General features: G+C 55.8%; 4 protein-coding genes across 4 annotated transcripts in view; 2 read left to right on the top strand and 2 right to left on the bottom strand.

The window, feature by feature from the left end:
• HMPREF1541_10887 (uncharacterized protein) overlaps nt 1-2,748 on the bottom strand; it is a gene marked incomplete at both ends in the record, with an annotated part of 4,312 nt that extends 1,564 nt beyond the window's left edge. The window contains 5 exons of the mRNA XM_008715556.1: nt 66-1,592; nt 1,651-1,974; nt 2,086-2,145; nt 2,210-2,486; nt 2,561-2,748. Coding sequence (XP_008713778.1) covers nt 66-1,592; nt 1,651-1,974; nt 2,086-2,145; nt 2,210-2,486; nt 2,561-2,748 — 2,376 coding nt within the window. The remainder of the gene's footprint in view (nt 1-65; nt 1,593-1,650; nt 1,975-2,085; nt 2,146-2,209; nt 2,487-2,560) is intronic.
• Nucleotides 2,749-4,264: 1,516 nt separating this feature from the next.
• On the top strand, nt 4,265-5,338 carry HMPREF1541_10886 (uncharacterized protein; the record flags this gene model as incomplete). The annotated part of the gene is made up of 1 exon (XM_008715555.1): nt 4,265-5,338. One exon carries the CDS (start codon nt 4,265-4,267, stop codon nt 5,336-5,338), a length of 1,074 nt encoding a protein of 357 aa, XP_008713777.1.
• A 1,423-nt stretch (nt 5,339-6,761) lies between these two features.
• On the bottom strand, nt 6,762-7,838 carry HMPREF1541_10885 (uncharacterized protein; the record flags this gene model as incomplete). The annotated part of the gene is made up of 1 exon (XM_008715554.1): nt 6,762-7,838. One exon carries the CDS (start codon nt 7,836-7,838, stop codon nt 6,762-6,764), a length of 1,077 nt encoding a protein of 358 aa, XP_008713776.1.
• A 551-nt stretch (nt 7,839-8,389) lies between these two features.
• Nucleotides 8,390-11,051, top strand: HMPREF1541_10884 (uncharacterized protein; the record flags this gene model as incomplete). The annotated part of the gene is made up of 6 exons (XM_008715553.1): nt 8,390-8,577; nt 8,649-8,925; nt 8,991-9,050; nt 9,162-9,485; nt 9,544-10,943; nt 10,988-11,051. The coding sequence occupies 6 exons, from the start codon at nt 8,390-8,392 to the stop codon at nt 11,049-11,051; spliced, it is 2,313 nt and encodes a 770-aa protein (XP_008713775.1).
• Nucleotides 11,052-11,135: the final 84 nt, after the last annotated feature.

Below are 11,135 nucleotides of genomic sequence, written 5' to 3'. Positions count from 1 at the left end.
ATGCCTTCGTCGTACAAAATCTCAGCTATCTCCATCCATCCACATGCCAGCCCCGTCTCATTTACCATGTTCAAATCCGGGTGGTCACCAGGGCCCATTGCCATCCCGCTTATGCTGCCGGCCAAGTGCCGTCGGAATCGCGGCCGCCCTTTATCGAAATTGGTCTGCATGGCCGCGGCGACCATAACGAACCACACCCACCCCCGCCACCCACCTCCATCCTCCTCACCCGCCTTCTGAGCCCGCCATTGGATCATGCGGTGCATCGTCGTCCCCGGCCATTCCTCCTTGGTTTGCTGCACCAGCACATATCGCTCCAAGAGCTTGACCGCGCGCCGATAGTGGAAGTCATCCCACTCTCCATCCCGCACCTGGAGCATGGTCTGAAGCCAATCGGGCACCAAATTATTTACATTGATCGCCATGCGACGCACCATGGCCTCCCACCCTACACTAGCCAGCCGAAATAGCTCGTGATGCGCGGTACCACTGTCGAGGTGCGCCATCAGAATCAAATATTCTAGTGCCCGGGAGTGACCAGCCTTCTGCAGCGCGCCGAAACTCGTGTCCCACAAGGTCCATACCGTCTTCTGATAGTCCGACAACTCATCCCGTTGGCTGTATCGGAGCATATCATCGCGGTGCGCGTCAAAGTCCTGGAGATACTGCTGCAGCACCTTGTGGACAGTCTCCACTGGGATCAAATCCGGCGACCCGCCATGGGCGCGATCAATCTCGTCCGCCAAGCCAGCCCCTGCCATATCCACCGCCAGCGCCAAGCATCCCATCCGCTGCGCAATCGCATCGACCAGCTCCCCATTCTCTGCCGATACGTGCCTGCTTTTCACTCTCATACGCTTCACCAGCAATGTATACGCCTCGCTGCTCTGCATTGAATCCACCAGTAGCCGCGCCGGCCGCACTTCAAACAGCTGGGACGACTGCTGCGTTTGGCTCGTCACGATCACGTGACCTCGCCGTCCACGGGGAATAATGGCCTTCAAGTCATGACCAACCTCGTCGGCATTGTCCACCACGACCAACCAGCGCGCATCACCCTCGTCGCGATCCGCCAACCACTCTCGGACCCGCGACACGAGTGGCGATCGCGACAGCGGGCCGTCCTGATCGGCCGGGCTTGGCTCAACCGACAACTTCAACGCTGTTGCCCCTGCCTGGAAGCTGTGTCGCAGGCTGTGCACCGTTGACGCGTCCAACCACAGAATCGGACTGTAGCGGTGTCGGTATTCTTCAATGTACTGCAGTGTAAGCTGCGTTTTGCCCATGCCACCCGCGCCATAAACTACCAGGGCGCGGAAGCCGTCATCATCACCGTCGGTCAACGGCCACAAGTGCTGGCTAACCCTCGTTGAAAGCTCCAGGCGCTCAGTGTACAGGGGCGCGCGACTGAACGGCCGCACTTCGATCCGCGGGAGCTCTGGCGGCAGGAGATCTTGCAGCACCGTCCGCAGCGTCTGGTACCCTTCATCGGTGCGCGCAGCAAACTTGTTCAATCCGCTATGATCCACCGCCACGCCAACGTTCTGCACATACCGGTTGCCGGTATACGTGGCGGAGCTCTCGCGAACGATCTGCCGCACCATGAATACCCTCCTCATGTCTTTAATATCACGACTGCGGGATACGTACCAGCTGGGCCCACTGCAACGTCCCACACCGCACCATCACCGTCGGCCGTTGCTCGAACATGTTAAATACCTGTGTGAACGCATCGCGTTCATGCTTGACAACTCGGACGAAGTGAGTGTGGAGGTCATGCAAATAGGTCGAGTCGTAGTCCAACTCTCGCAAGATTGACGCGTCCGCCCCAATTGGTCGCAGGCATGACGCTATCAAACTCCCGAATGTGGTAAAGTTAGAACCCCGATGAGGGGTGCCGAGAAACAGGATGCCTTTGGTCCGTTGCCGAATATGCTCACATTCGACGCCCAAGGTGTTCGCTTCCACGAGAGCCTGTAGTCGTCAGCCGCCCGTGACCAGCTTGTCTGCGTGTTTCTTGACATCAAAGTGGGCGGTGCAGTCCACAACATGCACCGAACAGTCCAGAGAGGAGTCTCAACTGACCTGCTTGACCAGAAGCCCACCGTAGCTATGGGCGACAAAGACCAGCGCCCGTGCCGATCCCTGCAGCGAGCTCTGTGTCAGCCTCCATTCCATTGCCCCGCCGCGCGGCCTCGGGCTGTCTCACCTGTGTCATTCCGCATAACTCGTGCAGCAGCCGGCCCGCCAGCGTCGACAATCGCGCCTGCACCCCGTCCCGCCGCCAGCCCGAGTCATGGTTATAGAAGAATATTCGTGTCTTGCGCCGCACCGCGGCCGGTATGTCGTCTATCCACAAGTCCGTCACCCAACAGACCTGCTTTTGCGTCTTGTCGTGCTTGTTGGTGGACGCAGGCTCGGTGGGAGGCAGGGTGGCCGTCCAGGTGGTGTCGGGGTTGGCACCCAGGCCGTGCACGAAAATGACACTGCTTACATACGCCACATTAGCAGCTGTGCTTGCCTAAGTGCCGGGTTGGGAGAAAGAGACCACCTGACTTACTCCACGCCGTCATCCCGCAGTTGCGTGCCCAAGTCGCTGTGTGTGAATCCCACCAGACCCCACTGCGCTCGTGGCCGCTGCCGTCGGTCGCGACGCGACGGGATATGTTTAGTAAAGTATAAATACACCAGCACGGTCAACGCACCAAGAGTCGTTGCCGTTGAGACTAAGATGACATTCTGGGCCATGTTGTGTCGTAATCCGCTGGTTCCCACAACTGCGGATCTAATGGGATCTCCCCGGCAGAGGTGGAGACACTCGGGTAATGAAATATCCGCGCAAGGGCAGTAAATGGAGTTCGCCAGAAGCAGAAACAGACCACACAAAAAGGTGTTGGGAAACGGTCTTGTCCAGAAGTCAAAAGTCAGAGGAAAACCACGGCGATGCACAGGGGCAATACTGTACTGTAAACATGGTGAACGGTAAGCCGAGAACATCACCACGACTTTATGTGGAGGGTCACCGTGGCCATGACCAATGGCATTGAACCATTCACGTGTCGCAAAGTCACGTGGATTTTTCCTAACAATAAACGTCATCTAGCGGACCCGCCTACGCCGCGCCGCCGGCCCCGCACCTGCTCCGAAATTCGTAGCTTGCGGACTAGCTTGGCGCAGTCCGAGCTGCCAGGAAAATATATTAATATCTTCCTCGGCCTACAGAAATGCGGTAGGCTTTGCGCCACCAATCCGTTATTGCAAAACAAAGAATCAACCTTGCCTTTGGTTTAACACCGCTGATGCTTACAATCATTTCGTAAGCCTTACGACAGCGAAGGCGCCCTCCCCCGTCCTGGCGCAGGGACCATTCTGCCGGCTCACTTCCATGTGCATCATGCTAAGTTGAGCTGCAGAGCACAAATTCTACATTGAGGATAATAAATATGACCCTCAGATCTCCTTCTCCGGGCGTTGAACGCGACGACCAAAAATGCTGTCATCTGCTGCAGAACAAAACAAACCAGGAGAGCCGACACCGCAATAACTGTCCACACAACGAGTCTTCTCACAGGAATGTGAGTTGCATTTCGCCATGGAAGAGTAGGGCCGAACTCGTCCTCAGATTTCCTAGGCCAATCCTTACGAGCTACGATGACGCCGAAGTGAAATAGTGAAGTCGATATATCATGCTGCCGCAGAGAGATCCACTGACACTACGATGCAATGAGTACCAAATTCGATACCGCACGCTACTGTTTTGGTGTTGAAGAGCAAATATGTGTGGTGGGTGTGGCGGTCACATGGTACGGGGAGGGCGGTGGACAGGGGAGGGCGACTTGGAGAAAGAGCCAGAAGGTGGGTCCGAGCGCAGTCAACTGGCACACCTGCACCATCGTTTGTGTTCGACCACGCAGCTGGCGGGCCTTGAAGTACCATCCTGTGACGATACGAAATGGATGAGGCTGATTCCAACCCATTTGATGGCATTTTTTCTCCGCAACCGTACGATCTGCGCAATGTGTCCACACAGGTGCCCGTGCAGCCGAGAGAAAGCCAGATGCCACGTGTCCCAAGCGCTGTTGCGTCCCTGGTCAACTCACCGCTGGAGACACCTGCGCCGACTCCCAGCAGGTCGAGGCGCTGAAGGAGAGACGAAAACGTCCAGTCCCGGCTCGGTCTCCTTCGAGTAGAAGAAAGGAAGGAGGATCAAGCGTACAATGAAGAACCGCCAACCTGTCTGCACTATTCGATTGAGTGGTCGGCCATGCTGAACGGCAAAGAAATCTTGCGAGATACTGAGCCTGACCTGGTATTGAATCCCGCTGCGTATTGGCGGCTGTCACTCCGGCGTCGCGTGGAAGACTTGGTGGAGAAGGAGCTGGGGCCTCACAACCGTGCAGATCATACGGTGGTCACCGTCTCCGTTGGTCGATCCCAGCGCAAGTTGACCAAACGATTTGAAGCTGATATTGACTGGCGTGTGGTAGAGAATCAACTCCTCCAGTGGAGCGAGCTGTTCCTGTCCGGCAAGAAGCTTCGTGTTGACATCATGTTCTACCACGTGCAGTCCACGTCGCAGTCAGCCAATGCAACGAACAGAACCAGTGGGAAGAGGGGCGGATCCTCTCCCACACAACGAATGCGAAGCGACCGAGCTAACCAGCTGCAAGCTGAACAGGATAGCACCGGCGAGCCCTCGGTGTGGGCGCAAGTCTATCGCGTCATGCGGTGTCCTGATTCGTGCGATCTTGGTCCGCATTGTTGGCGTGACCCTACTGGCAAACGACATTACAAGCTCTACCCTCATCATCTGCGGAACCTGATTGATTTTGTCCGCGAGGGGTCAAAGCTGGAATGTCAGGACGACGTGCCAAAGGATGTCCGTCTCCAACTGTATGCCGAAGCACAACAGAAACGGGATCGTGGTCCCTCTAACGCTAGCAAGGCGTCTGCGGCAATGACTCCTATCACGATCAACAATCACTTCCCAGATCCCATTCAACGTGGCACAGTGCCTACTGCTTATGGCGAGTTGCGTGAGGCAACTAATGTATCAGTCGATGATATTGCTGCAGACTCTCTCGATATCCCGAGTCCGCTGGACCGGGCTGTTCGGGACTACAGCGACTGGCACAAATCTCGGGTTGAAGACCCGTCCTACAAAGCCCAAGTGGACAGGGTTCGCGACGTTGTGCTCGATCAAGGTCGTGACCTCCATCAACTGCATAATGATCAAGATTACACCTTTCTAGTGGAACAGGATGTTAATATTGGGACGGCGAAGCGATTTGTAAGTGGTATCTCTACTTGGGCTAAGCGCCGTAAATGCCAGGTGTAGACAATCCGGATGCTGGGAACCAGTGATATAGTGAGAGAGGCGGTGTTTTGAGTGAAGAGACTATGGGATAGGGCTTTCGTTTTCGTACATGTCTTCTGCGCGCTTTGGGCACTCACTAGCAATCTATCTAAACTTTCAGACCCGCGTTTCTGAAGTGACCTTGAGCACTATTTTGTTTTCGTCCCACTTGCTCTACACACCACTCCAAGAACGCCGCAAAATCCTTTTCAGTTGCGCCACTGTAGACAGCCCATTGACGTTTGATGAATGTTTTCAGTTCAGCAAAGAATTCCTCAATCGGGTTGAGGTCTGGCGAGTAAGGTGGCAGGTACACCAGGACTACACCAGCATCATTACACATCTGCTTGACATGGTCAGAGTGATGGAAGGAGGCATTGTCCATCACCAGTACGTTATAGCCCTTGGAAACACAGTTCGGGAGTAGCTGTTCAATGTATTCCTCAAAGACCGCTGCATTAGTCGTACCCTGGAAAACGCGCGCAAGAATGATTCCTTCCTGCGCATAAGCAGGCAAGATGTGATACCGCTGACCACGATGGAACCGCGCCACTTGTACCGGAGTTACACCCAACGGGGACCAGCCCCGTCGCCGGAAGCCATCGCGGATGTTACAACCAGACTCGTCCACAAAGACGACACGACGGGAGTCGAATGCGGATATGTTATATATGTAGATTTCTCGTAGTCCTGGTCTCTCTGCCGTGCTTCTTGACGATTTTTCTTCTTGGACCAGCCAGCCCGCTTCAACTCAGGACACATCGTCGACACGGACACGAGGACATCAAACTCGTCAGCCAGATATACGGCCACCTCGCCCAGGTAACGATCAGGCCAAACACGGAGATATTCGAGGGCGGCCCCGCGCAGCGAGCGTCAGGGATCGGGGTCGCCCATTTGGGTTGCGCGGCGCCTGGGTACAGCCGAAGTCCTGAAGGTTGTGGCGGATATGCCCTACCGCATTCCGGCTGCACTCTAGCGCTGCGCCGATGGCGACATCCGTAACCCGGCGTCGATCATGTACTCAATCTCGGCATGCCGGGTCTTCGAGAGATTCGGAGCCATACTCCAATGGCGATAGAGACAGGTCTTCGTATAGCACTATGTCAACTGTATGCAAGCACAGCATGCAGAGAAATCGCAAGGAGCGCTTTGGGATGCTTCGATCACGTTACATTACTGCACAAATTCTAGAATCTTCTCCACTGCCATTGCCATGTCAGTGGTTACACGCTGCGAAGATAAGTTACTGTACTGTGTCAGCTGCCTGGCAGCGTTCGCCGGCTTCGGATATGGCCTGGCATAAAGCATAAGAAAGAATAACGTATTACTGCTAACTTGTCGGTTGTACAGTTTCCCGCGACTTCGCACTTGGCTGTGTAGGCCATAAACGTCGTGAGATGCGTCAACGCGACTGATCCTTATTCCTGTTGGCATACCCCCATCGCAATTGCCATAGCAGGACTCCGAAAGGGATGGATATGGCCAGTGTCCACACCAGCAGCATGGCCAGGATCAGACTGATCGATGACACCCAGAATGCCTGTCGCATACGTTCTAGACCGGCATCGTCCACACCTGAAAGATCCAGCGCATCTGCTGGAAGGCCAACTACCACCTGCATCGCCGACAGGACTACTGAGAGCGTAGCAAAGACAAAGGCGAGCGGTGCCAGTATGCTGGTGAGATATGGTGTGGTTGACCAGTGCGGAAGGTAGTAGAACCATCGTGAAGGCGCAGTGGAGGGGCCGAAAATGCGGACCGCCCAGTGTAATCGCGATAGCCGTAGTTGGCCATACTGATATCTCTGGGAGACCTCGTGGTCCTGCTTACGCTTGAAGTGCACGATGAATCTGGTCCATGTCCTCCAGTCCAAGCTAGAAGGTAGGAGCTTGTGGTCAATAGCGATTCCGAAGTCTGATTGATGTTGGACGAGAAATGCATAGCTTCGCAAGAAGCCTGTCGCAGCCTGTCGTTGATGAGGCCAGTGCACGGCTGATGGAGACCCAGGATTGCGGCCCTTGTCGGCGTGACCAAGGTGCCCATGATATCCTGCGTCGAGGGGCGACAGATATTGTCGCCATACTCTCTGGTCGAGCAACCACTCTGGCAGAGGCTTAATGTACACATAATTATATTTCCACAGCAGGTGCAGCTGCGGATTCTCTGTCAGCAGGATTTGTCGACCTTTGATAATCTGGAGATGTAGCGGGTCGATATTGCTCGACGTCTTTCGTGCTACAATCCATAAGCGCGGGTACAATTCCTCCAGAATTGGCGTGTGAAGCTCCTGGGAGACGTATGTCGCTACTTCGTCCTTTCTCTCAAAGCCTGCCAGTTCTCCATAGTCCTTCTCGGGGTGTTCAGGATCATCCAGTTCGGCAATGCTCTGTCCAGGAGACTTCACGGGAAACGGTAGAACTGCAGCAGTTGAGTCATCGTGCGAATTCGTGTCAGACAACGGCGTCGCAGACGAAGCCATCGGATTCTATCGCTTGTGCTGCTATCGGAAGCTGCACTTGATACAACGTACACACTGAATAGAACACGTAAAGTAAAGTCGAATGTCAATATATTGGGGCGTGACAGTGGTCATCGGAGTCGAGGTTCCCTTCCACCAAAACTCGTGCAGATAGTGGATCAGCGACGGGTGGGGCAAGCGAGCCGACACGCCCCAACCCTAGAGGCTGTTTGCAACCCTAGCGGCAAACAGCCTCTGTTCCGGCCAACTGTGTCGACCAACCCCTGCTTCAAACGAACCCTTGCGAGCCGTCTTCAATCTTGGCGCCTTCCAGCCTGACTTCACTTTCTCTTCCTTTGTCTTGAGGAGACCATGACTTGCTATCCTCTCACTTAGTCTCGTAAGCAATCCAATACTCACTGCAGTATTCATATAATATCCTCTGCGACCCCTGAAGTGCGAAATACTACTTTCTGACCGAGGGAACACGTGATTGGAGTTCTCCACACCTTTCAGTGCTCGAGCTTCGCGGGATTTAGTCGCATCAAGACCGGAACCTCCTGCAGCACACTATGTCGCGGGCTTTGATGATAGTATTAAGCACAGGACTCTTGGGTTTGCTGATGCTTCTAGGATATGTGTGCATTACGAGACATATCCCGTCGCGTCGCGACCGACGGCAGCGGCCGCAAGCACGGTGGGGCCTGGTCGAATTTAGGCGTGCCGACCTGGGCACGCAACTGCGAGCAGATGGTGTGGAGTATGTCATGCCATCCGCAAACTCGAATACCGGCCAGGGAATGATTGTCAGCTGACGCGACGTGTGGACAGTGTGGTCTTCGTGCACGGCCTGGGTGCCAACCCCGACACCACCTGGACGGCCACCCTTCCTCCCACCAAACCTGCGATCCCCGACGAGCACGACAAGACGCAAGAGCGGGTCTGCTGGGTGACGAACTTGTGGATAGACGACATTCCAGCGGAGGTGCGGCGAAAGACACGGATATTCTTCTACAACCATGACTCGGGCTGGCGGCGAGACGGAGTGCAGGGGCGGTTGTCGACGCTGGCGGGCCGCATGTTGCATGAGCTGCGCGGAATGCCACAGGTGAGACAGAACAGAGTGGGTACGGCAGCTGGTGATGTCGAGGCTGACACCGAAGCTCGATACAGGGATCGGCGCGGGCGCTGGTGTTTGTCGCCCATAGCTACGGTGGGCTTCTGGTCAAGCAGGTCAGTAGAGTCTCCTCTCTGGACTCTTTGACGCATGTTGTGGACTGCACCGCCCACTTTGATGTCGGGAAAAACGCAGATAAGCTGGTCACGGGTGTCTGACGACTACAGGCTCTCGTGGAGGCGAACACCTTGGGCGTCGAGTTTGAACTTATTCGGCAACGGACCAAAGGCATCCTGTTTCTCGGCACGCCGCATCGGGGCTCCAACTTTACCACACTCGGGACTTTGGTGGCGTCGTGCCTGCGGCCAATTGGGGCGGACTCGTCGATCTTGCGAGAGTTGGACTATGATTCGACCTATTTGCATGATCTGCACACTCACTTTGTCCGGGTTGTCAAGCATGAACGCGATGCCTTCACACAGGTACTCAATGTGTTCGAGCAGCGGCCGACGGTGATGGTGCGGTGTGGGACGTTACAGTGGGCCCAGCTGGTACGTTTCCCGCAGTCGTGATGAAAGTGACATGAGGAGGGTACTCACGGTACAGCAGGTGGTGCGCGAGAGCTCCGCCACATATACGGGCACCCAGTATGTGCAGAACGTGAGCGTTGCAGTGGACCACAGCGGATTGAACAAGTTTGCTGCGCGCACCGATGAAGGGTACCAGACGCTGCGAAATATGCTCCGGGATCTCCTGCCGCCACAGCTGCCGCCGATAGAGATCCGACCGATCAGTCGTGCGCCCATGTATACTGAACGGTACGAGCTATCGCGGGAGATTGAACAACACCTGTGGCCGTTGACCGACGGTGATGATGACGGCTTCCGCGCATTGGTGATTTACGGCGTGGGTGGTGTCGGCAAAACACAGCTCACATTGCAGTACATTAAAGAACACCGACACCGGTACAATCCGGTTCTGTGGTTGGACGCATCGACAATGCACAGTCTTCGACACAGCTTCCAGGTGGCGGCGACGGCGTTGAAGTTGTCGGATGAGCCAAGCCCCACCGACCAGGAGGGCCCATTGTCGCGATCGCCACTCGTGTCGCGGGTCCGAGAGTGGTTGGCGGATCGCGACGAGGGTGATGCGCGCTGGTTGGTCGTGGTGGACAATGCCGACGAGGTTGGTCATGACTTGAAGGCCATTATTCCCCGTGGACGGCGAGGTCACGTGATCGTGACGAGCCAAACGCAGCAGTCGTCCCAGCTGTTTGAAGTGCGGCCGGCGCGGCTACTGGTGGATTCAATGCAGAGCAGCGAGGCGTATACATTGCTGGTGAAGCGTATGAGAGTGAAAAGCAGGCACGTATCGGCAGAGAATGGGGAGCTGGTCGATGCGATTGCGCAGCGGATGGGATGCTTGGCGCTGGCGGTGGATATGGCAGGGGCTGTCTTGGCGGACGAGATTGATCGCGCCCATGGCGGGTCGCCGGATTTGATCCCAGTGGAGACTGTCCACAAGGTGCTGCAGCAGTATCTCCAGGACTTTGACGCGCACCGCGATGATATGCTCCGATACAGCCAACGGGATGAGTTGTCGGACTATCAGAAGACGGTATGGACCTTGTGGGACACGAGTTTCGGCGCGCTGCAGAAGGCTGGTCACTCCCGGGCACTAGAATATTTGATTCTGATGGCGCACCTCGACAGTGGTACCGCGCATCACGAGCTATTTCGGCTGGCTAGTGTAGGGTGGGAGGCCATGGTGCGTCGCATGGCGATCAATGTAAATAATTTGGTGCCCGATTGGCTTCAGACCATGCTCCAGGTGCGGGATGGAGAGTGGGATGACTTCCACTATCGGCGCGCGGTCAAGCTCTTGGAGCGATATGTGCTGGTGCAGCAAACCAAGGAGGAATGGCCGGGGACGACGATGCACCGCATGATCCAATGGCGGGCTCAGAAGGCGGGTGAGGAGGATGGAGGTGGGTGGCGGGGGTGGGTGTGGTTCGTTATGGTCGCCGCGGCCATGCAGACCAATTTCGATAAAGGGCGGCCGCGATTCCGACGGCACTTGGCCGGCAGCATAAGCGGGATGGCAATGGGCCCTGGTGACCACCCGGATTTGAACATGGTAAATGAGACGGGGCTGGCATGTGGATGGATGGAGATAGCTGAGATTTTGTACGACGAAGGCAT

This window comes from Cyphellophora europaea (assembly GCF_000365145.1).
Source record: "Cyphellophora europaea CBS 101466 unplaced genomic scaffold supercont1.15, whole genome shotgun sequence".
Classification (NCBI taxonomy): domain Eukaryota; kingdom Fungi; phylum Ascomycota; class Eurotiomycetes; order Chaetothyriales; family Cyphellophoraceae; genus Cyphellophora; species Cyphellophora europaea.
Note: the sequence above shows the minus strand (reverse complement) of the source record. Positions and strands in the feature narration are given on the sequence as shown.